The 26,348-nt window shown below is 36.6% G+C and overlaps 7 protein-coding genes and 8 non-coding genes across 16 annotated transcripts; 6 read left to right on the forward strand and 9 right to left on the reverse strand.

Moving 5' to 3' along the window:
* Positions 1-588: 588 nt before the first annotated feature.
* ZK84.4 (Ovule protein) lies at positions 589-1,118 on the reverse strand (the record flags this gene model as incomplete). Its single annotated transcript, NM_062798.2, has 3 exons — positions 1,057-1,118; positions 836-945; positions 589-749 (listed from the first exon to the last, which is right to left on the reverse strand). The coding sequence occupies exons 2-3, from the start codon at positions 891-893 to the stop codon at positions 589-591; spliced, it is 219 nt and encodes a 72-aa protein (NP_495199.1). The 5' UTR covers positions 894-945; positions 1,057-1,118.
* Positions 1,119-2,974: 1,856 nt separating this feature from the next.
* On the forward strand, positions 2,975-3,452 carry ins-20 (INSulin related). Its single transcript, NM_001027358.5, has 2 exons — positions 2,975-3,239; positions 3,289-3,452. The coding sequence occupies exons 1-2, from the start codon at positions 2,993-2,995 to the stop codon at positions 3,360-3,362; spliced, it is 321 nt and encodes a 106-aa protein (NP_001022529.2). The 5' UTR covers positions 2,975-2,992; the 3' UTR covers positions 3,363-3,452.
* Positions 3,453-3,740: 288 nt separating this feature from the next.
* On the reverse strand, positions 3,741-3,791 carry ZK84.12. The gene has a single exon (NR_051144.1). It is a non-coding gene; the product is annotated as an Unclassified non-coding RNA ZK84.12 (non-coding RNA).
* A 2,696-nt stretch (positions 3,792-6,487) lies between these two features.
* On the forward strand, positions 6,488-8,022 carry ZK84.2 (EXPERA domain-containing protein). Its single transcript, NM_062799.7, has 4 exons — positions 6,488-6,591; positions 6,635-6,785; positions 7,156-7,446; positions 7,797-8,022. The coding sequence occupies exons 2-4, from the start codon at positions 6,638-6,640 to the stop codon at positions 7,946-7,948; spliced, it is 591 nt and encodes a 196-aa protein (NP_495200.1). The 5' UTR covers positions 6,488-6,591; positions 6,635-6,637; the 3' UTR covers positions 7,949-8,022.
* On the forward strand, positions 7,665-7,758 carry mir-1822. The gene has a single exon (NR_024300.2). It is a non-coding gene; the product is annotated as a pre-microRNA mir-1822 (primary transcript).
* Positions 8,023-8,386: 364 nt separating the features above from the next.
* Positions 8,387-8,641, reverse strand: ZK84.5 (PEST proteolytic signal-containing nuclear protein; the record flags this gene model as incomplete). The annotated part of the gene is made up of 1 exon (NM_001381444.1): positions 8,387-8,641. The coding sequence occupies one exon, from the start codon at positions 8,639-8,641 to the stop codon at positions 8,387-8,389; it is 255 nt and encodes an 84-aa protein (NP_001367995.1).
* Positions 8,642-9,329: 688 nt separating this feature from the next.
* ZK84.13 lies at positions 9,330-9,512 on the forward strand. Its single transcript, NR_051146.1, has one exon. It is a non-coding gene; the product is annotated as an Unclassified non-coding RNA ZK84.13 (non-coding RNA).
* ZK84.11 lies at positions 9,442-9,577 on the reverse strand. The gene has a single exon (NR_051147.1). It is a non-coding gene; the product is annotated as an Unclassified non-coding RNA ZK84.11 (non-coding RNA).
* A 2,691-nt stretch (positions 9,578-12,268) lies between these two features.
* ZK84.10 lies at positions 12,269-12,394 on the reverse strand. Its single transcript, NR_051148.1, has one exon. It is a non-coding gene; the product is annotated as an Unclassified non-coding RNA ZK84.10 (non-coding RNA).
* A 66-nt stretch (positions 12,395-12,460) lies between these two features.
* ZK84.9 lies at positions 12,461-12,649 on the reverse strand. The gene has a single exon (NR_051149.1). It is a non-coding gene; the product is annotated as an Unclassified non-coding RNA ZK84.9 (non-coding RNA).
* A 134-nt stretch (positions 12,650-12,783) lies between these two features.
* On the forward strand, positions 12,784-15,470 carry ZK84.1 (Flocculation protein FLO11). The gene is made up of 4 exons (NM_062801.7): positions 12,784-12,849; positions 12,903-12,972; positions 13,026-13,212; positions 13,269-15,470. Exons 1-4 carry the CDS (start codon positions 12,785-12,787, stop codon positions 15,350-15,352), a joined length of 2,406 nt encoding a protein of 801 aa, NP_495202.1. The 5' UTR covers position 12,784; the 3' UTR covers positions 15,353-15,470.
* On the reverse strand, positions 15,458-17,110 carry R12C12.9 (Lysosomal cobalamin transporter). Of its 2 annotated transcripts, none has more exons than NM_182215.6 (6): positions 16,957-17,110; positions 16,833-16,908; positions 16,668-16,787; positions 16,140-16,349; positions 15,816-15,933; positions 15,458-15,745 (listed from the first exon to the last, which is right to left on the reverse strand). In NM_182215.6, exons 1-6 carry the CDS (start codon positions 17,103-17,105, stop codon positions 15,681-15,683), a joined length of 738 nt encoding a protein of 245 aa, NP_872015.1. In that variant the 5' UTR covers positions 17,106-17,110; the 3' UTR covers positions 15,458-15,680. The 2 variants fall into 2 exon arrangements, with proteins under 2 accessions (NP_872015.1, NP_495203.1); NM_062802.6 differs by having other exon boundaries at positions 15,532-15,745; positions 16,125-16,349.
* Positions 17,111-21,621: 4,511 nt separating this feature from the next.
* Positions 21,622-23,337, reverse strand: frpr-16 (G-protein coupled receptors family 1 profile domain-containing protein). Its single transcript, NM_062803.6, has 7 exons — positions 23,191-23,337; positions 23,052-23,143; positions 22,839-22,995; positions 22,688-22,791; positions 22,165-22,480; positions 21,991-22,115; positions 21,622-21,846 (listed from the first exon to the last, which is right to left on the reverse strand). Exons 1-7 carry the CDS (start codon positions 23,311-23,313, stop codon positions 21,741-21,743), a joined length of 1,023 nt encoding a protein of 340 aa, NP_495204.1. The 5' UTR covers positions 23,314-23,337; the 3' UTR covers positions 21,622-21,740.
* On the forward strand, positions 23,337-23,480 carry R12C12.11. The gene has a single exon (NR_051150.1). It is a non-coding gene; the product is annotated as an Unclassified non-coding RNA R12C12.11 (non-coding RNA).
* Positions 23,481-24,772: 1,292 nt separating this feature from the next.
* R12C12.12 lies at positions 24,773-24,853 on the reverse strand. The gene has a single exon (NR_051151.1). It is a non-coding gene; the product is annotated as an Unclassified non-coding RNA R12C12.12 (non-coding RNA).
* Between the last annotated feature and the right edge of the window lie 1,495 nt (positions 24,854-26,348).

Here is a 26,348-nt window from a genome sequence, read left to right on the forward strand (position 1 = left end):
ACAGCCTTAAAACAATTCTGGTCTGAGAATCTTCGTGATCTTCTGCTAACATGATTTTTAGAGAAGATAATAAAATCTGTGAGTTAGATTAAAATAACTACAAATAATCATATTTCTGTCGGAGTTCTAAGCGTTTACTATGGCAATGAATTATACCATACTTTCGTATTCTAATACAATGATTTGAAAATTTTCCTACCGAGTCAAAGTTCAGGAAGAATGACTTTTCTGGTCGTAAATAAAGATTTTCTGCAGGGTTCAAGTCATAATCTTAAAGTATTTTTTACAGCGATCCCAAATTTACAAATTGTTTGATCATGTAAAATTCAAATTAAGTGTCTCCCAGATAAATGCATACTCAAACCATAAAGTTAAAGATAACAAACTTTCTTACAGACACTTTACAGGATTTCTCGTGATAACCTACTCGGCAGTTTGCTACTCCTGGCGCGCGCACGTTTCGCACCGGGCGCGCGGACGGAGCGCGCTAGTAATAATGTCTCGAACGCCCGGCGCACTCTCTGCGCGCGCCCCGCGCATTTGATACAAATTTGGTCACGGCTCGTTCCCCATCCCTTCATGATTTTATCAAATACATTGGCAATGTGGAATACTGGGTATAATTAAATTTAATTTTATTAAAGTGAAAAACTTTAAAAAAATTAAAAACTTCAAAATTAAAAATTGTTCCGTTGTGCAGCAAGTTCTCTTCTTCCTTTGTTGGAGTTCCTGAAGTTCTTTCGATGGACCTGAAAATAAAAAAGTTAATTTCATTCATTGAAACATTTTTCATGTTCATTTGAATTGAAAAAATTGAAAAAGAAAAAAAACTTACAGAAATCAGGGAAATTAAACAACTTCAAAAATCTTATTTCCAAAGGTCCCTCGTGCATAGGCCGTGTGGAGGTGGTGAATCCAATTCATCTCCATACCTGTGCTGCTTTTCTAAAAATATCAAATTATGTTTATAAATAATTGCTATGTATAAAAGAGGTCAAAGACCTGGTCGTTATCAAATTATTACTCATTTCGAGGAAATCGTTTTTATAATCTTACCGATGAACTAATTCGTTTAAATCCTCTGAAGATGTGATTCGTCTCAGCATTTATGCACTTTCTGCAAATTTTTTCATTAATATTTAATTGAAATTTAATAAAAAATAAAGAAAATGCGTAAAGTCGAAAAAAAAAACTGAAAAAACACAGCTTGAAAAATTTGGCAGTTGAAATCTCGGCCGCGGCCGCGATCTGCGGAGGGTGCGCGCACGGATCGCGCACGGGGCGCTTACAGAGCGTGGACGATCCGCGCACAGCGCGTCGACGATGTGGGGATTATGTTTTTTTCTACGTGAATTTGAGGATTGGGAAGTCAAAACACTATAAATTGCCTATATACCGGTACTTTCTATATACGGATCAATATATACACAAACATATCACCATACGTTTCCTATTAATTGTGTCCCATTTGACAACTGCAACCTCAAGCCAATAAATGTTCCATTTTGAACGATTACACATTCATACTCTTGATTACATAGTTATTAGTATATAAAGTTCAGAAAAAAGCACGTTTATTTTATTTTCTGGTTCCTGATTCGTTCTTGCCAGACTCTATTCGCATTCAGTGCGCATACTATGCGCGCCTCGAGCGCGTCCTTTGCGCTTCAGGTGCGCGCGCCAGGCGGACTCCCTTATTATCGCGCGCCAGGCGCAAAACGTGCGCGCCCCAGGAGAAGCGAACTGCCGAGTAGTCTTAAATTACGTCGTTTCAAACAGCATTTTATTGAAGTATGAGACTACTTTGCCTTCCTTCTCAAATGTTTTTACCTGTCAATTCAGTAATTTATCAGACGAATTGCAATTTTTTTTTCGTTCTATGTAAACTACAGTATCATTGACCAATCGCAAAGTTTTCAAGTGTTGCCTTCAACTAGTATTTAAATGTTATCCCAAAAATAAACTTTTAGCTTGAATTGTAAGATCTTTTAGTTTCAGCAGCAATGATCTCTCCTAGGTTATCAAATTTCCGTGATAATTTTCGCGACGTAAATGTCATTCGAAATAAATTGACCTGATTACTATTATTATTATTATTAGCTCCATAAAATTTGAAAACGGCATTTATCCTTTTTGTTATTTAATCTTTGTTGATGAAAATCAAAAACGAAATGTTTTTAGAACATACAGTCTTTGGTAGAAATTCCGGAATAAAAAAGAGTTTGTCTGACCAGGTGAAAAAAAACTGACATTATCGAAATTTTTGCAACTGAGAGCTTATGTATTTCTAAATCTTCATAAGGTGTTTTTGAGAAGCTGTACGCTTTTCTTTATTACACCATTGAATTTCAAAAAAGCATAATACTAATATTACTAACTCTTCCAGCAGACTAGATCTCTATTCAGAAATAGTTCCAAGAATAGAAAAATTGGAAACAGAGGACTTATGGATCTTTGCCCTTATTAGCAGAAACGGACGTACTGAATTATTAAAAATTCCTTATTCCTTTTGTTTATATTTATTCTTGTCTAAATCCAATTGCAGCCCACACATAAATTGTGATAAATAATAATCCGGTTCAAAAATACAAACAGATTATACATGTCATTTTTAAAAATCACACAATTTTTCTGGAAGGGGAACAGTAATAATTTTTGAAAATTAATGTAGCGGACAATTGAAGCTTGAAAATCTGATGCAAGATGAGGAATAAGAACACAAATTTTACGATAACAGTTCCGAAACTACAGTATTGTCATCACAATATATATTCTTTCTGAACATATCTCCTGACTTTAAGTCACGTTTCGGTAATGTGTTCTATCATTCTTCACCCACAAGAAATTAATTTATTCGCCTTGAAACCTTTATCACTACCGGTTATTTTTTAACTTACTTCCCTACCGTGAACTGGGCGGAGTTCTGATAGTCGCGCTTATAAAAAAGACCGAACAATGTGAGACTGTACAATTTATTCAACATTTCTTTGAAATGAGAAATAGCTTTCAGCTAATACTCTTAGTTTTAACTATTAGCTATTCAAATTCGATGTTATTTAATGATGTGGAGATGGACAAACCATCCTACCTGTCATCCAAAGAAGCATGGAAAATGCTAAATGAGCTGCTGAAAGAGCCGAAACATCATCATCATCATCACAGGCACAAAGGATATTGTGGAGTTAAAGCTGTAAAGAAATTAAAACAAATCTGTCCAGATCTTTGCTCGAATGTTGATGGTAACCTTTGAAAAAATTATTATTTATCTTTAAAGAAATGTAATTTCAGATAACCTTCTCATGGAAATGTGCTCAAAAAACCTGACGGATGATGATATTTTGCAACGGTGCTGTCCAGAATGAACCAATGTTCTGTATTTACCATTTTTCTCGTGCTATCTACCTCAATCTATAAACTTTCAAAATTCTTCAAATAAATGTATAAATACAGAATGTTTTAATATCAAAAGACAGAACAATTCACGAGTTTCAACACAACTGTGAAATTGACGAAACCATGAAAAAAAAGGCAGGTACTCTAAGCTTCCAATACTATCTTATTTTAAACTTCGACCTATATAACAACAGCTTCATGTTCGTCGAATTGTTAATTGTAAGAAAACAACGAAAATTAAAGTAAACAGTGTAAAGGAGTTATGAGTCATAACCAAATGTCCTAGTGTCCATCCAATTACAGTTTATCATGTGATCACAATTTGTCTGATCTCTGGCATTACTTTGATTGTTTTGGACTTTCCAGTTTTCAAGAACGACTGTAATTGTAGACTACGACAATTTTTGCTATTGAACTTTGCATTTGAAAAAATAGTTTCCATGTCACGTGTGCCTGATTTTGTTCAAAAATTTCATTGTCATGTTCTTTTGAACATTCTTGTTCTTTTGAACAAGGAAAACGGTAGTCTCGTGAGGAAATGTTCTCTTTTTCTGATTCTAAACGTGAATCATAACTACCTCCGTGTTTTGAGATCTTTGCTGCAATTTCTGCAATGTAATCCGGCCTTAAAAAGCATTTCTCGGAACATAGTGTTAATTCTTGCAGTTTTAAATCTAGAGCCTCTGTAGTTTGATGTCTTGCGATTAACCCTCACATACATAGGTTATTTTGAAATATTCTTAAATCGAGAAATAGAAGGCTTTCCAAAGTGAGGTTTCGTAACATAGGAATTGAATTGTGATGATGTTTTTGTTGATGAGAGAATAAAGTTATGAATGAATAAAACCAATTTAAAAGATCAGGACATTCCGAGTGTAAACCAGAGACCATTGGCGGTGAAAAATTGAAAAAAAAAACTATATTTCGCAGTCTTTTGATTTTTGAACAGCTTGCGCAGGTGTTCTTTCAAAAAAATTTTAAAACCAAATTTATAGGTTTTCTACAGAAATTGGATCTTGAGCTGGAAGCCCAATTATTTCAAGAAACTGCCCAACTTGGATGTTGGAATGGTATTTAAAATCCATTTCAGTTGGCTTCGTTTATAGATTTAAACGCTACTGTTAAATGGCATGGAATGAGAAAAACAGTTTTAAAAACCGACAATATCCTGCCTCATGAAGAACGTTTTCATATAAACAAAATGATTTCAAATTTTCTTGTGAGTATATAAGTAGATCTCGTTTTCATAATTTCGAAATTATATAAATGAGTTTATGATATTTCTCGGACGCTGTGTTGACCCCGATCAAAACAAACCCAATTTCTAATCACTAATGAAAATGCTAAACGCGTCGTTCAAAGAACTATAACATCTTAACAGGATTTATAACTTGCATACAAAACTAAAATCCGATTGTATGTATCTTATCTTGAAGGATTATGATCCATCAAGTCTACATCCGCCTACTGCTCTGATGTTTGTGATCAGAAAAGGGACATAAAATACTAATAATTTCGAAATTAACCCAACATCATCAATTACATTGGGAACTATTTGCACTTAATTATACATGTTTTCGTTTTCTAATGATTTATTGCCTGTTTTAATATTGAGAAGATATCGCGCCACAATGTTTTTTTGCAGAATTCCTAAATGATTTTTCCGAATTGTTGCATAGAAACATTTACTCCTATTGTCAACTATAGAAATGGAAAAACAAGACTAGCAAATCGGAGATTTGCTAGGCTTCGCAGTTTGGTTCGGCGTAGAGTAACTCAAGAATAATTCGCTTTATTAAAGTTTAGTCAAGTGTTGAGTAAATGCCAAGTAAATGTGCTGAAGTTTGTAAAAATTTCCACTTTTCAAATTTTTTTGCTTAAAATAGGCTTAACAGTTGTCCAACGCTTCTATGTGTATTCGGGCCTGCGGCCCTCAACATGAATTATTGGGCTCAGAATAGGCCTAAAAGTTGTCCAACGCTTCTGCGTCTATTTGGGCTTGCGACACTCGAACTGAATTATTATGCTAAGAATAGGCTTGACGGATCTCCAACACTTCTTCGTGTATTCGGGCCTGCGGCCCTCAACTTGAGTTTTTGGGCTCAGTATAGGCTTAACGGCTGTCCAATACTTTTGTGTATTCGGGCCTCCGACCCTCAATCCGGTTCACTGACCTAGGTGACCTTTTTCATTACCTTTCCAAAAACAAACGTAGTTATAGAAACATACCTCTCAGAGAAGACCTCCAGCCTGCTCTGCTGGGAGTAGGGATAGAAAAGGCCTAAAGTTTCAAAGAGTAAGAAGGCGGCCCTAATCCCTGATTTTTGGGTTTGACTGAAAAACAATAGCATTGCAGGCCTCCAGCCTGTCCTGCTGGAAGTCAGGTTAAAAGTAGCCAACATGTTCAAAAAGTGCGGCCCTCAATTAGATTAGGGAAAAAGTAAAAATCTCGAAATGTCTTCAAAATTGAGTTTTCCTCACGTTATTAAAAATAAGAAATGAAAATTATCGAATTCATCACCAAAAATAGAGAAAGAGAGAGAGTGGTAGAAAAGTTTTTCGCGTTTAATCAATCTTTTTGATTTTGCAAAAATTGAATGATGGCCTACATTTTGGAAAGTGGGCCAATTTTTTTCAAAATAGTTTCAAAAAATTGGAAAAACGAAGTTCTCTCTTGCGCACAAATTGGAACCAAATGTCAGAAAAACTGAAGATTTGGGGCTGAAAAAACATGAAATTCGTCAGTACAAAGAATACATCCATTTCGACCATACTCCAGAATCCCGCTCAAATCAGTGTTTTAGCCTTCCCAAAAGCGCCCCCCCACAATGATGACGATGGAAGGCGCTATTTTTGTAAACTATTGAAACAAATTGCTCAAAAAACCGCCAACCCTAAGCCAAGATATAAGCTCTCAAAGTGCAGTCACATTTCTCGGGACACCCCATGTCCGACAACGTGCCCTTATTTTTTATTTCTGTCAAGAATGCAATTTCAGGATTTAATATAGGAAGAGGCAGATAATAATGTTGAAATTAAAAATAATATTGACGTGAATTGACATCATGGTTTTTTTTTTGAATTATTGAAGACTACAACGTGGAAAAGTTTGAACAACTTCAAATCGATTATTTCCGATTATTTAAAAGTTATTCTCGAAACTAAAAGAAGTCAGCTGTGTGGAGAAAACATCTAAAGGTAAGTAAATATGTTTGAACTATGAAATAAGAAACATTTTTAGACAATGACTGAAGAAGACGTGCTACCAAAATGGGTTGTTCTTTGGCTTTTCGTGTCCGGAATGATATGTACTTATGACGTGGCATACACAATGAACCGTCCATACACGAATGATCCGGCTAGCCCAAAGGCTAACTTGTTGTTCGGTGGATGTGAGTGAGAAAATGCTTTTGGAAACGAATTTTTGGATTTTTTCCGCATATTGTAATCCACGAGAAAAGATGGTTTATTGGATCTGTAATGGAGGACGTACCCCTTGTACCACTAGCTTTTGTTCTGAAGTGCTTTTTGGGAAACGCAGCATCTATTATATGGTCCAAATCCACTGGTTCTTAACGTGTCATGAGTTACAATAATATGCTCATTAATTATTTGCAATTACCGTTTTTTTCCAATAGTTTTGCATTCAATGCTAATTCTCGATCAGTATGTAACTAGACTGCAAGACTAATGGACGTTGGAAGATAAATTGGAAAATTGGGAAAATAATCGAAAAAATTTGGAAAAGATTAATATTTTCAGGGGCTCTCTATTCATCAGTGGATCGTCACTATTTGACAACAAACGATGTATTCACTTGCTCAACAGGACGTGTAATGCTCCTCGAATGTCTCCTCAATTTCATCGCAATTGGTTTGGCCTTTGCTCGGTCTCGTCACGGTCTTCTTCTGGCTTTCACCTCAAATGTTATGGTTCTTTGGAAAACGATCCTCTTCTTCTCCGTATTTTTGGGTCAACCGGAAGGACACCTGCCACCAATGAATCCAAACAAATTTGTTTGGTCGAAATTTATGATTTTCTGGATTCCAAACGGTGAGTTTCGATGACCTGACATGTTTATATTAGTAACGGAATCTATCTGAAATTGAATATACTATTTAAACTTTTCTCTCAAAATGTTTATAAGAGGGAATTAGAAAAGAGAGTTTTGAGAAATAATGATATTGGTATAAAATGAGTGCAGGAACTTCAGCGAACACCATTTATCAAGGTGTAGCTCGCTCCATTCAGTCCATCTCACTTTTATTCTGATTCTTGAAAACTCCAATAGTTTCTCTGGGAAAGCTATCGGCCAAATTTAACTGTCCGAGCTGCCCTCAGAAAAACTCTTGGCTCATCGAGAAATTCTAAAATCATATTTTTTGATATAAAACAATATTCAGGTGTCTGGGTTCTTATGCCAACACTCGTATTGTTCGCACTTTGGAACAAGCTTGCATTGCCACCAAAAATGTCTGAAAAATACTGGAAAGCCAGCAACAAGTGTCGAGGAGATCTCAGTTTTGGCGACCAGAAGAAGATTGCCCTCGAATGAACTTTTATCAAGATTTGAATAAATTTTCCTTTTTTTGCCGCTTTCGAAAATTATGTGAAGATTGAAATCTGCGTGAAATGATCAGTTCAATAAATCTTGACAGGTTTTATTTCAGTGAATGTGTGAAATTTGACTGTAATTATTCGTTTGTCTTTGACATTTCAACTGGAATCTAAATGAAAACGAGAAACTGTTTTCGCGCTTTGAAATGTGATATAATTTTTGAGTTTTCTCGCTTCTGACTGAATAAAATGTTTTTTGAAGCATCTCCCAAACATAGATGGGGTAGGTACTATTCTGAACTTTTAATTTGAATCCTGGCGTTTCAGATATGCCACAGTGGAACCTAATTTTAAAACTTTGCTCTGCATTATTCCAATCGTTTTCAACTTCGCTCGAGGAAAAAACCACCGCCAAAAAAAGTTTATTCTAGTAAAACTAGAGTTCAATATTCATGGTTTGTCCCTGTGATTTTACAGCTTCTCCATGCTTGTTCTTGAATCCGGCACGAAGCATCTCCACCTCATCCTTAATCTTGAATCCTTCGGTCGGCGGTGGCGCGGTCACTTCGGTCTTTGGCGTCGGTGCAGCTGGCGCCGTCTTCTTCTCATGGCCATTGTCTTGGATAACGACTTTATTTGGATTCGGACCTTTACGAATGCTCTTCGAGTTCAATGTTTGCATTTGGCTCATCTTCGGCAAAACGGCGAAATAACAAGCAAGCAAGTTGTAAGAGATGAAAATGTTTTTATTAGGAGTTCACGTTAAGCATCGTGTGCTCTTGCAATATACTTTCGATCTGATCTTTTGTCTTTTATTGTCAACTGTTTTAAATGACAATAATCTATCTAAAAATCAAATCCATAACCCGCTATGTATTGCTTTAGATGTGTTCCGATGCCACTTCTTTGCCAAATATCGCCACAAACGCCACCTAAGGTATCGTCTAGTGTCCTTCGAAATGTTATTCAAAAAACTTCGAAAATCCCGTAATGTTTAGCCGCTTTTTCGAAAAAAGTTCCACCTAACAATTTCCAATTGCAGACATCGACAAAAAACAATTTTAAAGATTTCATAGGTTGATAATTTGGAGGAGGGAGAGAAGAGATGTTGCTTGAAACTGTTGCAAGATGATATCAATCAGTCATATAAATCTGAAATCTTAAATGCGGCCTTCTGAGAAGAAAAAGAATAAAAGTAAATGAAAATGAGTATATAAACAAACACATAACGCTTTGAGTAAGGGAGAAGAAACTGAACATGTTGTTCCTTTTTCACACTTCACTGAAGATGGAAATTTTGGATAAAGACTGTAACTGGTTCAAAGAGCAATTAACAAAAGATGCTATCATACCCTTGTTCTGGAATGTTCTGAAAAAAATGCTGTCTCCGGTTAAACATTGAAACCCTTCAATAAATTGCACGGGTCATAAACTCGATGCCCTCCTCCTCCCACACACGGCAACCTTCCTTTATTCTCACTTTTCCCTCTTCTTGCAACTTCTTTACAACAATCACGGGAGGAGTTGACAATGAAGATAATGGGATCCAATATCTGAAAAAAAAAAGCCTCTACCAAAGAGTACCCAAAGAGGCGTAAATTATGCAACATCATTTGAATAGGGGCACTACGCAATTCAAATCAAGATTAGAAGGCCGGAAAAGGGGTGAAAATGGTTGTGTTGTATATGGCCGTATGAATTAGAGATGAAATGTGAGTGTGAATATGTAGATGTACATACGGGTAGAACGAAGACGTGTGAGAAATCAAAACTGACACGAGAAGCAACAATCCCTCCCGCCACCGACACCAGCATTTTTCATGGAGAGATGACAAAAATGAAGCTGCCAACCGGGGTCAAGTGCTTTTCCGTAAATACGTCAGAAGTCTGCGGAATGTGTAGTTTGTGAGAAATTGGTCAAATTATATGTTTCATTGTTGAAGGTGTCATGTTGCGAAAAATACCATGTAATTGGAAGAGTTTCAATGAATCTTAATGTCAATTTTCATTGTTATTCATGAGTGAAGCTGTTACTGTAGATGACACACAAAAGAATGTAATTTTTGGTTTATTTTGTCAAACTTTTTTGCTAACATGACGATTTTTAAGAACATTGATCATGAAGTACATTTGCAACAAAACTGTCAAAAAACTGTCAAAAACTTTGATATTCAGTTACAGAAAATGTCGAGTGTAAGAAATTCTCTTCGCATATTGTTACATTTATGCACTGTCGAATTATCGAATTGCCGTAAAATACCGCTTATCAAAAGTTTATAGAATCGGCAATCGCAGATTTAGTGAATTGCCAAAAAAAAGCCGATATCTAAACAACTAGACTTGGACTTTGAAGACGACGTTTTCAACATTTCAGTAAAAAAATTTAACGTTTTATAAAACTCCCCCATGTTATTGGGGAAAGTTCTTACGACTAGCACTTTCAACATTCATGGATTTTTCGAAATAGGGTTTCAAACTTTTGAAAGCCCAACAACTGCAAAAGTTGTCAAACTTTTACTTTGGTAGAAAAACAGCGATCGAAGTGGTTTTTCTCAAAAACTTCCGCTAGTCTTTAAGTCATCTCGGTATTTTCTATTCAATCACTTTTTATACTTACTGTATTTATCATATCAGACTTCCATTTTCTTTTTTTTACTTTGGCAGCTAATATCTCGGATTTTTTCGATTTCATCAAAAAATGTCCATTGAAAAAACACGTGCAAACATTTTTTTTGATAAAAGTTTAGACAACCGGGTTATAAGCCTTCAAAGTAGAGAAACGGGCGCAGTCTAATAGGGAAAATACTGTATGTACAAAACATCAGGTACCGATTTTTGAAGCCTTCATTTTAAAAAGTTTATCTATGGACTGTTTTAATTGGCAACCTTACAGCAACTATGACTCATTTGCAACATCTTTTATTTTTATTGCAATATCTTGTTACTCATCATCCCTTAACCGATTTTCTCAAATTCTTCTTCATTCGCTGAAGATATCATAGCTTTATTGTCTAAAAACAAACAGAAGTGGAATTCTCGGGGGATGCCTCAGAATTGGCGCTAAGCGTTACGTAATCCGAACGGCCCGCCATCAACATCTTCCACGATCCCTATCTCTATGTCTTCCCGTCTCACACTGCCGTGGCAATAAATATTAATGCCCGAACCGTGCCCGGCTTCTCCTTCCCACACGAACACTTTCGTTTTTCAGAAGTTTTTGAGAGTGACGATGGCACGTCTCTACACCTCATTTGCATATGGAACGCCAACGAAAGGAACGGGTTTACTCTTGATTAGGTTGGATTGCGGCAACACCTGAAAGAATGTCAAAGCCACGTCATGAAAGAATTCGAATTCGGTTTATTAGTTAGAGGGAATGTTAGACGGGGCGATAATAGCACACACAAAATCTTTTACAAACTAACTGAATCCAGAAATACATCAACTTCTTCTAGCTTCTGGCCGCACATCCACCTATTATCATAACGATGTTCATCATAAAAGGCGTTATGATCTGGATTCGCTTGAGAAAAGAAAGAGAAAAAGAGAAAGGAAAAAGAACAAACTCACAATGACTAATGATTGTGGCAGCAGCACTTATCCCTCCTACCAGAACACCACTTTCCGTTTCTATCTTTCCACATATATCGAAAAAATTCGGAAATCGTCGGCTGATGCTGAAGTGGCAAAGGCTTCGTGTGGTGTGGGTGACTGATTAGTTCTTGAGAAGGTGAAAAAATGAAGAGGAGGGAGAATTGAATCGTATGTCTCTGATGGCACACTGTTTGACCCTGTGGCAAGGTGATTTGGGAGAAGTCCAATTAAAATTTGCCGTCCATTTTGTTTCGCTTGTTCTGCGACATGCTATTTGGTACATGAAAACGAATGAGTGACAAGATAATCGGACTCACTTTTGAAAGAGAGAGAGAGAGAAAAGTAAATCCGGATATTCACTTTTGGCCATTTTACAGGAAGACCTAAGATGAAGAATTTTTTGGAAGTTCACAAAAAATGAATTGGGAAAATATTCGAATTTGAAAATGAGTTGGGTTAGTGAGCCATGCTCTGATGTTTAGTTTGGGAATAATGCTCTTAAAATAATTATTTTTGAAGTTGAGATGTTAAACAAATTGCCCAATTGTGGCCTGTAATTTAAAAGTAAAGCTTTTTTTAATACAAATCATACCCACAATCTTCAGAAAAGGTCGACCTTCATAATTGTTAATTACAAAACTTACAAGCACTGTCTTTTTTTACTAATTTTCAATTATCTGTTGCATTCTCGATGTTCATCAATCAACCTTTCTTCTAACACTTCCATATAGTTTCCGACAAGACAAAAACTCTTCTACGGAAGCCCTTTTTGGCATGTTCCTGTGGTCGCCGGCGTCAATTGAAACCCTCTTGAATTTCGATTTCATTTTGCATAAATGTCATCAGTGTCTGATTCTCTGACGTCCCTCTGAAATTGAGAGATGCCATGGTTTTTTGCTGCAGGCTTCTTCTTTGCTTCCAACCTTGCGCACCATACCATTTTTTTGTAATCGTATGTACTCATTGTAGGCGTGCCGTTTGACGCCGCCCACATTCTGCCGACACGACACCCATTGCAAATGTGCCTCTATAAAAGGCAGTTGAAGACGTAAGGCGAAAACCATAACGCTTCTATCCCTAAATCCTCTTCTTCTACAACTTCTTCGTCATCTTTTTAGTGATTCGTTCCTTACATTTCTTCCAATCTCATTTTTTCATCTTCATCAACTGTCCGACGGCATTACATAATAAACTTCCCATATCTCGATTCATTTCATTTCGCATTGTTTTTATTTTCAGAATGAGATTCTCATTCGCCTTGGCAGTATTAGTAGTTGCTGTTTATGCGGCACCTCTTCCTCTTGTGTGAGTTCTATTTTTTCAACTTCCCTTACCTTCCCATAATTTTATGTCTTCAGTGAAAAGATCAAACGTACTCTAGACTTCCTCAAAAAAGCTAAAACAATTGGAGAATATGCCATTAATACGGTAGGTCTTCTAATCATTTTTTACATATTTGATTCATTTTCTTATTTTTTTAGCCAACGGGAATCTTTCCTATCAAGGACATTAATGATGATAACTTCCTTGATATTTTCAAATTCCGTCCAGAAATTGAAAAATTGAGACAAGAAGAGCGAGATAATGCAGCTGCTGCTGCTAAATCCACTGATGCTGCTGTTAATTCGGCTTCAGTTGATACTGGATACGGAGATGGTGCTGTTGCTGGTGAGTTTGAACAAAAAGCAGTTTGGCATTTATGTTCTTATCTTCAACGTTTATAGATGTTGCCGCTCCAGGCCCAGAGCCAACGCCAGCAACTGCACCAGAAGGAGCTGCTGAACCAGTTCCAACTGCCGTCGAAGGATCGGGATCGGTTGAAGGATCTGGAATTCCAGATGAGGTTGCCACAACTGTAGCAGCTGACTCTGGTAGTGGAGATGCTCCAGCTTCAGACAACTCAGTCACTGAAACTTTAACTGCAACAGAGCCAGCTATTATTCTTCCACCACCTGCAGAGCCAAAAAAAATAATTCCACCGGCCAGTGGATACGTCACATCGGAACAAGAACAGGGAGCAGGAGATGCCCCAGAACCTGCACCAGTTGTAGAAGAGACTCCAGCTCCAACTCCAGCTGCCGAGGAGACTCCAGCTCCAGCTACAGAAGCCTCGAATGCTGTAGGAACTCCGGAAGGATATGTTGATGGTACTGCTAACGCTGCATCAGCAGTAGCTGAGCCAGCTGTAGAGACCCCAGCCCCAGCTCCGGCCGCCGAAGAGACCCCAGCTCCAGCTACATCCTCTGAAGAAGCTCCAGCACCAGCACCAACTGCCGAGGAGACACCTGCTCCAGAAACAGTTTCAGCGGCACCAGAGGCTGCTAACTCATATGATTCTGCCGGAGGAGATGCTGCAACAGCACCTGCCCCATCCAGTGAAGCTGCTGATGCTGCTGCTCCAACTGACTCTGCTGCTTCCGCTGACACTACTGCTGCACTAGTAGACACCTCTTCTTCAGAACATGCAGCAGAATCAACTGAAGCTCCTGCAACCGATATCGCAGCTACAGAAACAACCCCTGCTCCATCTGTACCAGCACCAGTAGCAGACGCTGCCGCAGGATATGATTCTCCATCAAGTATTCCAGAGGAAACCCCAGCACCAGCTGCCGAAGATACACCAGCTCCAGCTTCAGCCGCCGCCGAGGAGACACCGGCTCCAGCTCCAGCTGCCGAAGAAACGCCTGCCCCAGAAACTGCTTCAGCTGCCCCAGATGCTGCTGGCGGAGCAGCACCAGCTGACGTCGCGGCACCTGCCGATGTAGCCACTACCGCACCAGAAACATCATCCGCTCAATCAGCAGCTGGATCTTATGATGTTCCTTCTGAGCCAGCAAGTGAAGTCACCGCTCCAATTGTTGAATCAGCCACCGAGGCTCCTTCGGATTCTGCTGCTCCAATTGGACCTGCTGCTTCTGAACCTGCACCTGCACCAATTGAAGCCCCAGCAACTGATGCCGCAACTTTGGAAACCGCCCCTGCTCCAGCTGCCGAACCAGCACCAGCAGCTGAAGCTGCCGCAGGATATGATGCACCATCGAGCGTACCAGAGGAGACACCAGCCCCAGCTCCAGCCGCCGACGAGACACCAGCTCCAGCTCCTGCTGCAGAAGAGACCCCAGCTCCAGCTCCAGCTGCCGAGGAGACACCAGCTCCAGCTCCAGCCGCCGAAGAAACACCAGCTACAGCTCCAGCTGCTGAAGAGACCCCAGCTCCAGCTCCAGCCGCCGACGAGACACCAGCCCCAGCTCCAGCTGCAGAAGAGACCCCAGCTCCAGCTCCAGCTGTCGAAGAGACCCCAGCTCCAGCTCCAGCCGTCGAGGAGACACCAGCTCCAGCTCCAGCCGCCGAAGAAACTCCTGCCCCCGCTCCAGCCGCTGCAGAATATGCAGCTCCAGTCGCCGAAGAGACACCAGCACCAGCTCCAGCCGCCGAAGAGACACCAGCACCAGCTCAAGCCGCTGAAGAGACACCAGCACCAGCTCCAGCCGCTGAAGAGACACCAGCGTCAGCTCCAGCCGCTGAAGAGACACCAGCACCAGCTCCAGCCGCCGAAGAGGCCCCAGCTCCAGCTCCGGCCGCTCCAGAAACTCCAGCACCAGCAGCCGAAGGTGCTGCTGCTCCAGCGCCAATTGTTTCGAGTGGATATGATGCCGCCCAAAGCACCGATACCGTTGTCGCCTCATCTGCTCCAGCCACATCTTCTGATGCATCAGGAGCTACGAACTACGAAGGGCAACAATTTGCCATTCAAGCCGCTCGAAAGAAAGTCCGACGTGCTGCCTTCGTTGGCTGGGGTCGTGCGTGAGCAAGTTAGCCGTTCAATATCGCCGAATCTCTTCAATTTCACCCCATCTCATCACATCATTCTTTCCATTCCCAAGCTCACCATTTGTTGTACATTCGTTGTTCAAATAAACTTATTTATTTTCTTTTAAACACGAGAAAAGTCATTTTGTTTTGTTTAATGAAAGCATATTGAATTGAAAGCATTTTCCATATTTATACAAGACAGCCATAATAAGTGATTACAGAGGAAAAGAAAAAGAAGGACAGCTCGGCGGTTCGGTTTTAAAATCAAAAACCCGTCAAATAAACTAAGTTAAAGTTGAACAAGAAGTTGAAGCCAAAAACAATTAATCTTCTAATAACTTGCTAGCTGGTTCATCTATAAAGACATCGTCGTCATCTTTGAAAAGCTCTGAAAAAATTGTTTTTAGACTTTCAATTTTATTTAAAATTTTTAACAGTAATTTGAAAAAAAAACTAACTTTTGTTGAAAAATGGCAAGGAAAGGAAAACCAAAATATGGCCGGAAATGTACGCAATGAAGAGAATATCCAGCCATGTGTGAGAGATAAATGTTTTGTTCACCTTCTCCCAACACATCTGAAAATAAAAACTATTTCTAAAAATAACTATAATTAATTAGTTATGAGTTCATCACAAATACTGCAAAAACACCAATCATTCCTTCACTCGAAACATGCGTCAATCACAGGGGAAATATGTTGAGGAATAAGAAGAAGAAGAAAACGATTAATCTGAATTTAAAGAAAACCACAACAAAGCATGCTCACAGTCACTTCAGCAACCTCTTGATCATCATCTGATTCACAATCGAATGCTTCTTCCAGTTCTGTGATATAGATTTCTTCTTTTTCAGCTCCTTCAAAGTGAGTATGAAAATGCTTGGACGCAGCTCCGCCATCAGTCCAAGCCCAGAATACTGCTATTCCAAGAACGACAACGTAGACTGCAATAACCAAGAACATCACCCAAGCCAGTTTACGACGAACCAAACACTGAAATCAGGGAAGAATCTGTTTTTTTGCAAATGAATACCCAATCGCAAATACTAAATTTTCAGTTAAAATTCAGAACGTAATGATAATCCTTGTATATCATAAATTCGATCAAAAGTCTCAGATAATTTTAATCAATTTCAACAGAATGGCCTATTTGGACATACAGAGCATTCTTGAGTGAAACTTGTCAATTCTATCAAACTCGAAAGTTTGAGGAAAAATTGAAAGAAACAAACAATTAATTAGATTGATTTAGGTAATTTTTAAAAATTCAAAAAGACTAACAAAAATACTTTTCTTTTATAGTTAACTTACCAAGTGACTTGGATTTCCCTTCTTATCATTAAAATCAAAGAACTGTGGAATCATCACAAAAATGCAAAGTATCACTCCGATTGCTGAAATGACCCAAAGAAAGAGCATTTGTAATTTGTACTGAAACGATCCAAATTATTATTCTTCCACATCCTCAGAACCTACCACTTCCAGAATTTCTTTTTCTTCTGGTGACCAGTCAAATCCTGGTTTGTTCTTCTTAACCGTATCATCAAAAATCCTTAAAAAGTTAAACTAGAACACTATTTAAAAAATTTCGGGAACAAACCTATATGCAATTGGAAGAATAAGAGCTGCTGATTTGTAATAAGCTTCTGATATGGCAAGTACAAAAGCAGAATAAACGAATTCGCAGAACAAAAATACTAGAACTGGATATTTGTAGTATGGTGGGAACAGTTTTGCTACATAGCCCATTTTTCCTGGAAAGTTTTAAAGTTGGAAAATATGAAGATGAATACCGATTCGAATCAAAAATGAGTTAAAAAGAGACAGAAAGAAAAATGCAAATCAGTCAAAATGGGGGACGAGAAAATTGATGATAACACGGGTGGGAAAACGGCGGAAAAAGTGTGTACGGTGGGTATTTATGTACACACAATTGAGACTGAATAACATGCTGATGTTTATTGATTTGATTTCTCAGGAAGGAGGAGCGGATTCAAGTGTTTTGGAAGTTTTTTAGGTTGCAAGGAGACGATTTTCTATCTCGTTTTAAGCCACCCATAACCAGTAATTTTTTGGTATGGTGTAGTATGTGATCTACCCAATTCACCTTGTTTTTTTTTTGTTTCTAACTGAATAACTCGTCCTTTTTCTGGTCGAGCAAGAAAGCTGAGAATTTATTAAATGAAAATTTTGAAGGCAAAGAATTAAACTTCATTTAAAGTGGAAGAAATTGGATTTGACTGAAACAGTATTTTTGTGGAAACTTCTAAAGTGTCACTTGTAAGGAATCTCATGAAAAAAATGTCCAGCGGAATAATCAAGTTGGAAATTTCAAATTATGATTGTAGGCTTGGCATTTTTACGAAATTGAAAGTACAGTCCACCTTCAAAACATAATCCCTTTTCAACAATCATAAATATTTGAAAATACTCGCATAATGTTTTGGCACGCTCGAAAACGTTGAGCTGATTGGCAGGAAAACAGACAGATAAGCGGATAAAAAAACGGTTCGTAGAAAGTTGAATTTTATCATAAAATTGAAAAATTACGTGATTATGAGGAAAACCAACTCTTATATCAAAGATGCATGTCATTTTTATCAAAAATCACATGTAAATAAGAAATACGCCTACGGAAAAAAGTCTGAAAACGGGAGTACGGTTTGATAAACTGATGTATTGGTATCAAATCAACCAACAACAAGTACCTATTGACGACTGCTACATCGATCTAAACAGTGATATCGAGAGAAGAAAAGATGAAACTTTGAATGAGAGAAATGGAAAACAGAGAATGGATAGACAACAACGGTCATTACATGAACATTATGGTCATTGAAAAAAGGTTCATGTTAGGTTCGGATAATTTTTGATTTTTTGGAAAAGAAACAATGCAGTGAACTTGAAGTAATATTGTGGTAATGAGCAAGTAAACCAATGATTCGAAACAAAAAAGTTATTTTGGAATATACTTGAAGTTTAGTTTTTTTTATGTTTGATAATTTTTAATTTTGCCAAAATAACATGACATTGTTAATCTAATTCAAAAACCAAGCTTTAGGCACAAAACTTCTTCCCACCGGGTAGGTGACATACGCCTAACCTCCAAAATACATTTGAACTTTTTAATTGGAATAACTAAAGTAAATCTACACTTGCAAACAAGAAACACTGTAATTTACGTTGAAATGCAAAAAAAAAACGACAGGCGTGCACTTACGCCTCATGGCATGCCTGCCTACCATATGCACATTGATAAAAACAATATTCCAAAACATTTAATTAGAAATCCGTAATTTGTCAACGGATGTTGTTTTTAAGATAGTTTTAAAAAACTTACCTCCCGAAATTTATAAGAGTGGAAAAAATACAATAAACAAGTTTTAGGGTAACATGCAATTTTTTAAATCATTCAGGTTTAATTATTTAACTTACAATTAGAGAAACATCTTAAAATAGTCTCACAAATAACAATGACATGCGAATGTAAAACAGAAAGTAAATAAACTTCCCGTTTTGTCTGTTATCACTTCTAAAAATTATATTTGTATATTCAACCATCAAATGGTCATTACTACTATCAGTTGAATTGTCATTTTCTCTGTTTCTCTATGTCTCTAACATTTTTAATCCGTTTCTCGGGTTTCCTCGTTGTTATCAGCCAATAATTCTAGAAGTCAAACCAGCTCAATAGAGGAACTGATAACACAAAAAGCTTCTCCTATTTCCGATACCTATAGTTCATATTTGAAAATTACAATAAAATTTAAAGAAAGAAGAAAGTGTAGAGAGGGAAAAAACATGAAAAAACATAAAACAACAAGTAATAAATGAAGAAAAAGAAGAAAGAATTCATCCAAAATTGGTGGACAAGTCGAGTTCCGTTTTTGAGCTCAATTTATTGTTTCGGCGTTTATTTCTTTTCTTCTTGTAAAAGAAAAAATTAACAGAAACTTGGGTTGCACAATTTTTTTTGTTAGATAAAAACAAGGAAAAATAAGAAATCTGGCTTCTTTTTTATTTCAGCGCCTTTAGGGAGATTTTTTCGGATTATTCTTTTATCATGATAACCACACCGAAAAAATGAGCAATTATGAGACGCAGGAAATCAAAAAATAAATCTGTGCATAATGAAATGTGTGGAGCGACGACAAAAAAAGTTGATGCAGTGATATCTGAGCAACATGAGAGAAGCTCGACATCGCACTCTGTCCACCCTCGCTTTCAGAAAAATTGGATTTTTTTGGAAGGAAAGAGCGTTTTCCACATGATTTTCGAAGGAGAATAGGTAAAGTACGGATGTACTTGTCTGATCTGATCTGAAGCAGAATTTCATCTGATCTATTCTTATTATTATTGTTCAAATTTTGCAGACTTCTGGTCATTAAGAATTGGGATTTTTCGTTTATGTCTTAGTCCGTAGAATAGCAACAATTGTTTTTTAAATTGGCACAATCATCTATTTTTTGCAAGATCCCTGTAAACTTGTCCTAGTCATTTTCCAATGTACAACGTATAATAGAAAACTGTATTTTATTTTTTAAAAAGTCAATTTTCAAAACTTAAAACGAGTAATAATTGAACAGGACTTTTCTGAAATTTTTACTTTCACCTTAATACAAAAATTCTGCGCAACTCTTTTTTTTTTAAAGTTTTATTATTAAATTACTTATAAAAAAGACTTCATTTAATATAGACGTTTATTAATATTTTCAAACGAATCAAATTTTATACAAATACAAAAGTCTCCGTTTCCGGAGATTTCTTAGAAACTTTAATTAGTGAAAATTTACGCCTCCTCATATTGTTTTACCACCTGATAATTTGTTTTTGAAACTTGAATTGTTTGTGTCTAAAACACGACATTAACAGGTGATATTTAGAATAGTTTCATAGAATTCGTTTTTTTTTGCTTCGAAAATGTATAATTTTAATTTTAAAACATTTTTTCTAGCAGTAATTTTTTTTGGTATTAGTAATTATAGTAATTTTAGTAATTAGCAGTAATAGTATTTTTTGGTGTCAAATATTTTTACAGACATATCAGACAAATCAAATTAATTGTACACAAAAAGAATGAGGAGTAACAATAGAAATTTTTCAAAGAAAAAAGTAAAACTGTAACGCGTCAAGAAAAGAAACAGACCAAAAGTTCAAAAACAGAACGAAACGAAAAATGATAAAGTATGTGTTCGCCTGAAAGTGTTCCAAATGTTCATTTCAAATAAGAAACACAAACCGAGGATTTTATTTTTAGTGGCAGCATGGTAAAAAGTGCAAATAACTGCTAGTTCTTTCACACTACAACAAGAGAATCCGAAACTGTTTAGAGCTTTTTTCTGTTTGTCCAGCGGATGTCTCGTCCCACTTCAAGGACACCGAGTTTTTGAATCTTGAACCGTATAAGAGACGCAGAGCCATGAAACTGATTCTTCCGATGGATAGTGGGGATGGATCATGAGATTTTTGGGATTTACAACTCAGGGCTGTCTGTGTCTCTAAAGATTGGTGGGTACTATCATTCAATTCACAATGATAAGTGCTCACGGACGGAAGCAGGTGGTGAATGATGAGATGTGTGTGTGTGCTCTCCGAAGAAACAATAAGATGATTTGAAGATGAATTGATACCTTCTTCCGTCCAATTCATTGGGGGCGGCTCCATGACCACGTGTGAGTGCAGAAACGAACAAGCTAGGCAGAAGATTATGAGCAAGAATTGAGGAAAAAAGGATGAAGCACCTTTGAAGAGTGACGTCTTTTGTCGTTGTACTCTTCTTCCAATTGTGACAAATTGGCAATATTTGGAAAATGGCATTTCGTGGAATTTAGAATGAATTTTTTGTAAAAACGATGGTAATAGGGGGGCCTCATATATTCACAGTGGGTCTTCAAATTCTGACATTTGATAGGGTCTCAAAGAATTTTTTGTGTGGTTTTTTCTCAAAGAGGAGTAGGACGCAGAAAAGAAACAATAAAAATTTGGTTTTCGAAAAGAAAAACAGAACTACAGAAAAATTTTTAAAAATCATATTTCGAGAGTTCCCATAATTTGGAATCTGTTTAAATTACTTTCAGATCCTGCAAAATTTTTCAAATGCCTGGAGAGGTGCTTGCTGTTCACAAAATATCTTTTTCTGGTTTCTTGTAAATTCGGCCAAATTTTTTTCTATTTTTTTAATATTTCAGGCTGAGAATGTGAATTATTAGTTCTCAAAACTCTATTTTCATTTTCATTGGTATTATTTCAAGTTCATAATACAAACTGGAAATATGACAGATTCATTCACCCGTTTCATAATTGTTTGTTTGACAAAAACCGGGACCAGATATCTAAAACATAAAAAGAAAACAAGTATTCAAACAAATAAGAGTCTATTTCTAATTAAACAATTGCCGGAGCTTTTCTTGTTTTTGATTCAGAAACAGCTCCAGATGAGTTAACTGGCAAGTAGGTCGAGCATTTTACATCATCCAGCCTTTGGCGACATCTGAAAATAGTTGATAAATTGAATGAAATTCGAATTCTAAGATATTTGTCGAAATCCTCACTTCTTTTAATCCTCTTTTTTATAATTCACATTGCGAACGTGCAACTTTGAAGAAGTGAGGGTGAAGTTTATTTATTTAGTTACCTGATGATGTCATGGAATATTGTTCGAAATTTCTCCGAAAATCCGTAGTATATGAAGAAAGTGCTTGACGTATGGAAGATTATCAAAAAGATTGTGAACTCGGCGAACACTTCCCAGTAGAAACTCTGAAATTTATAAATTATTTATTCAATAGTTCAGGAGTTTACAACTTACGGTTTGTGTAAGGAATCCTCCAAAAATACTTTCAGCAACTTTGAGAAACATTGAGAATAGATGGCAGAACGCGAAGAAAATGGTTACCACTAGCAGCATTACAGTTGTTTTCTGATCTTTTCGCTTCTGAACGGCCAAGCCTGTGATAACCTCGTCGCTTTCTTGAAGTGCTCTGATGACATGATAATTGGCGATAGTCATGATAAGGAACGGAAGGAAGTAATCGAAGATTACTGATAATATGATGAAGTAGAACATGAAGTACCACCAGTGTTTCTCTGTATCCAACATCCACATTTCAGATAGATACCCGTCTCTGCAAATCAAATTTGAGATTAATAATCGAGCGTCGTAATAAATTTTCTCCTTAATTGTCCAAAAAACGTATCAGGTTAACAATTGTAATGAAAATTTTGTAAAACTACCCTGTGCGATTAGGTAGCACAGAGTTTAGCAACACAGAAATTAGGTGATAGACAGGCAGGTATGTTTTATGAAAAACTTTAAAATATTTAAAACTTACCCAATTTTATAATCGAAAAATCTTGGAAAATTAAACACTATGGAAAATATGATAATGAAAATTCCAGCTTTCATTGTATTCCTGTTTGTGCATAATACTTTTGCCTGAAAATATACAAATTTAAATTCAAGACTTAAAATTTAGAATTTACCTGAAGTGGTCTACATACAGCAATCCATCGTTCAATGGTTATAAGTACCATTAGATATAAACTACATGATTTTGTCATCATACATAATGGATAAACATATCGTGTACTGTAAGCAAAGAAGCTCATATGAAACGAATATTTTTGCCATTGGTCCTGCCTGAAATCTGATGTTTGATGTGAAAAACATTCCCGAGAGACTTTCAATAAACTCACCAGAGTGGCAGAAAAACAAGAACAAAAATGGGAGTTATCAGGATGAGCAGCAGAATGTCAATGAGTGAGAGAATAAGAAGAAGAGTGCCAACCTGAAAGAATTTTTTGAATTTTCTGTAAAACTTTGAAATTAGATTACTGTAGATTTTCTCATCGGCGCTGTTCGATAAACTAAAAATGATGCAAAGTTTCCAAGAAGTCCAATGAAAATTACAGGTAAATACATCCATGATTTTAGCTCGTAGAACTCGTACCGATTCATAATGTGTTCAAAAGTGTGAAGATTCTGTAAGAAAAGGAAGAAAGTTTGGGTGGGTGGAAACGGAAATGAAAGAAAAAACCGAAGAAAAAACGGATAGCGCTTTAGAAAATGGGCAGCTGAGGGAGGGGATAATTTATTTTATTCATGGATCCACAAGAGGTGTGAGTTGTGGAAAAAGGAGAAGAAGAAGGTGAAACTTTTTGTACTTAGAAGACGACCAGGAGACCAATAGAAAATTGAGCAGAATAAGGATTCAATTTGGAACAAAAAATGACGATGCATTGAATATTCAAACGACTGCACAAAAGTTCAGAATATTTTAGAAATTTGAAATACGGTATTTCAATAAAATAATGTTTTGAAATTATAATTTCAATTTTCTTTATGGAATATGTACGGGGGTGACTTTTATAAGGAAATTGGGAATGGAGAATTGATTTTAATAATCTAATAATTTGAAACTACGATAATTTGTTTATTCAATTCAATCATGACTCAGGTGGAAGTTTCGAATGATTTCACCATTGAAACTTTATTGAACTTTAGGGTTTTATATATACTTTACTCACATTCACTCTACATAATTTAGTACCAACTGAGCACAATGCAAACTTCCATTCGAAAACGTTTATCAAGAAACGGCATTTGTTAAGATTCATCGTTAATTTATTTACAGGCAGTCCAGTGAAATAACCTTTCATAATAGTTCTAGCCATAATTTTTTCAATGTGGTCTTAAAGTAACTATGTTATGCTTTTGTTCTACTCGAGTACCACTTAAGTGATGGGAGCTTAACACAGTTGCAAAAATTGTGAGAAATACAGAAAAGAGTTCCCGGAAGGAGAATTTATTTAGGTTTTTTCCGAAAAAATTGTATTTTATTGAAGCTTAACCTAACTCTTGAAATTGGTACAATAAGTCGTGTAAAACTAGCTCGTGTTGGGATCAAGAATCGTGTCAAAGAATCACTTCAAAAACACTGAAAATTTATTCGAAGAAAAAACATCGTAGAGTTTAATAGTTATATAGAAAATGCTTCTGGACAGCGGAATGTGTATTGAAAAAAGAGAAATAATGAGATCATAATTTGATTGAAAAGATTTATATATCCTGAACGTATGCCGTTCAGGGCTTATACAAATCTGTTGACATCAAACTATTGAATAGAATCAGGCGTGGAAAATGTTGATTCTCATAGAACTCAATGAGATAATTTGAACTTTTGAGCTCTCCACTAAAAGACGCATTGTTTTTTCTCTCACGGATCTTAGTGTTAGTTTTGACAGTTGAAATGTTTGAAAAAAGAGAGAAAAAAGACATGGAGGTTTCTGCTAAATACTTATTTTTCTTTTTTTGTGTCGTTTTCATTTTCAGCTCGTAAAAAGATAACACATGTGGCAACGAGGAAGAAAATTGATGAAGAAGAAGGGGAATGCAGTACATGAATCTTTCAAAAAGAAAAATTTGAACATTGACGTGTTTCCTGAAGTGAATGCGTTGGGGGAATTGTAGACGAGAAGAGCTGTCACATAAGGAAATATTGAGCAGGATTCCGAAAAGAGTTATCGGAAAAATGGGAAGGGTGGATTTAAAAATTGGTACGAAGTTTCTTGGAAATGGAGCAAAAAAGAAAATGCTTCAAAATACGAGGATTCTAGAAGGAAGGAAGATATAGTTGCACTTCAGAAAAAAAAAGTACAGGTGGAATTCAGATTACCGGAATCCTAACAATTTGATGAAAACGGATTAAATAAGAAACGTGAATGTTCTTCTGGTCCCGCTCATCCATCACCATATTGTTATTTGTTTATGTGGGAGAAGAGGTTTTTTGTGGGCGAGATGGAGTCAAAGTCGAGAAAAGATTAGATTTGTGCCCGGAAAAGGGTAAAACCAACACGTCGATCAGAAATCGGTAAAAACAAAGAAACATGTCTATCCGACATAAACCACAGATACCAAGACGAACGGAAAACCCCGAAGAATTTGAAATTTAGTGGTCCGGTGGTAATTTGATAGTTTGAGTCTTTGAGTCTCATTTTGAACCGAGTCGAGAGATTATTCCTGGGGATTATTTAGTAATTAGAAACTGAGAATAAGAAGATTAATTGAACTCGAGTTATCAATTGAAATGTCTGTAACATTTGGAACACACCCAATTCTTAAAATAGTCATAAATCTAATTCTCAGATTCTTTGCAGAGGAAATCATATAATCTGAACATTCTAGAAGTCTGCCGATTAATATTAAAAGGTTAAGAGGATCTCTATAATTTGATTTTTTTTTAAGAATTCACTGTTGAACTCAAATTAAGAATAAGAAATAAATTTCAGATCACAAGCAAGAATGAAAAGGAATGAGTAATCCGTGTTTCAAATTCAGTAATTATAGTTGGCAGCTTCTGCACCATCATCAAAATCATAATTCATTTTGAACCATGAAATTCCACCTAGTCACTCCAAATAATGAAATTTTGATTCCACGAACAGAGAAAATAAAAGAGAAGAATTCAAATAAGAAAAGAACGAAATAATTTTCAATTGGGCAATAAGGCGATGGGTGTCATTCTACGAAATCGTCCATGTGTGATCTTTGAGTGATGGATTCAGTTGATTATTTGTGCCACTAGAAAGCAAAATCAGCTTAAACTAGAATATCCCTACAGAGGTTTTCAACTGACTCAACTAGACCTAATCACATTAGATAGCTGGGTGGTATTAAGCAGTCGTTTGGTGACAATAAAACAAAAAATGAAGATGAGTATTGAACAGATAGTGTGAATAATTCATGTCATGCACTCATTTTTTACCGAATAAAAAGATAAAGGACGAGGTGACATGCCACTGGAATTTGTGAGGTTGAACATGTGAATTTGGCCGCTTCAAATGTAAAAAATAACAAATCATGATCATGTTTTTATCGTGTTATGATCGGCCAAGTTATAGTGCTCCAAACTTTCATAACATTGCATTACATTCATAACATTGCGTCAAAAACACGATTATTAAAACTACTGTTATACGAGAAATCGAAAACAT

This window comes from Caenorhabditis elegans, chromosome II, assembly GCF_000002985.6.
Source record: "Caenorhabditis elegans chromosome II".
NCBI classification, from domain to species: Eukaryota; Metazoa; Nematoda; class Chromadorea; order Rhabditida; family Rhabditidae; genus Caenorhabditis; species Caenorhabditis elegans.

Bases quoted from the DNA above. Each gene is read 5' to 3' on its own strand.
- ZK84.2 (NM_062799.7), top strand. From the start codon at position 6,638: ATGACTGAAGAAGACGTGCTACCAAAATGGGTTGTTCTTTGGCTTTTC. The intron at 6,786-7,155 runs GTGAGTGAGAAA...TAATATTTTCAG, and splicing joins TAACTTGTTGTTCGGTGGAT to GGGCTCTCTATTCATCAGTG. The intron at 7,447-7,796 runs GTGAGTTTCGAT...AACAATATTCAG, and splicing joins GATTTTCTGGATTCCAAACG to GTGTCTGGGTTCTTATGCCA.
- ins-20 (NM_001027358.5), top strand. From the start codon at position 2,993: ATGAGAAATAGCTTTCAGCTAATACTCTTAGTTTTAACTATTAGCTAT. The intron at 3,240-3,288 runs GTAACCTTTGAA...ATGTAATTTCAG, and splicing joins TCTTTGCTCGAATGTTGATG to ATAACCTTCTCATGGAAATG.
- frpr-16 (NM_062803.6), bottom strand. From the start codon at position 23,313: ATGAATCGGTACGAGTTCTACGAGCTAAAATCATGGATGTATTTACCT. The intron at 22,792-22,838 runs GTAAATTCTAAA...GTATATTTTCAG, and splicing joins CTGTATGTAGACCACTTCAG to GCAAAAGTATTATGCACAAA. The intron at 22,116-22,164 runs GTAAGTTGTAAA...TATAAATTTCAG, and splicing joins GAGGATTCCTTACACAAACC to AGTTTCTACTGGGAAGTGTT.
- R12C12.9 (NM_062802.6), bottom strand. From the start codon at position 17,105: ATGGGCTATGTAGCAAAACTGTTCCCACCATACTACAAATATCCAGTT. The intron at 16,909-16,956 runs GTTTGTTCCCGA...TAACTTTTTAAG, and splicing joins ATTCTTCCAATTGCATATAG to GATTTTTGATGATACGGTTA. The intron at 15,746-15,815 runs GTTAGTTTTTTT...CAATTTTTTCAG, and splicing joins CTTGCCATTTTTCAACAAAA to AGCTTTTCAAAGATGACGAC.
- ZK84.1 (NM_062801.7), top strand. From the start codon at position 12,785: ATGAGATTCTCATTCGCCTTGGCAGTATTAGTAGTTGCTGTTTATGCG. The intron at 12,850-12,902 runs GTGAGTTCTATT...TTATGTCTTCAG, and splicing joins GCGGCACCTCTTCCTCTTGT to TGAAAAGATCAAACGTACTC. The intron at 12,973-13,025 runs GTAGGTCTTCTA...TTATTTTTTTAG, and splicing joins GAGAATATGCCATTAATACG to CCAACGGGAATCTTTCCTAT.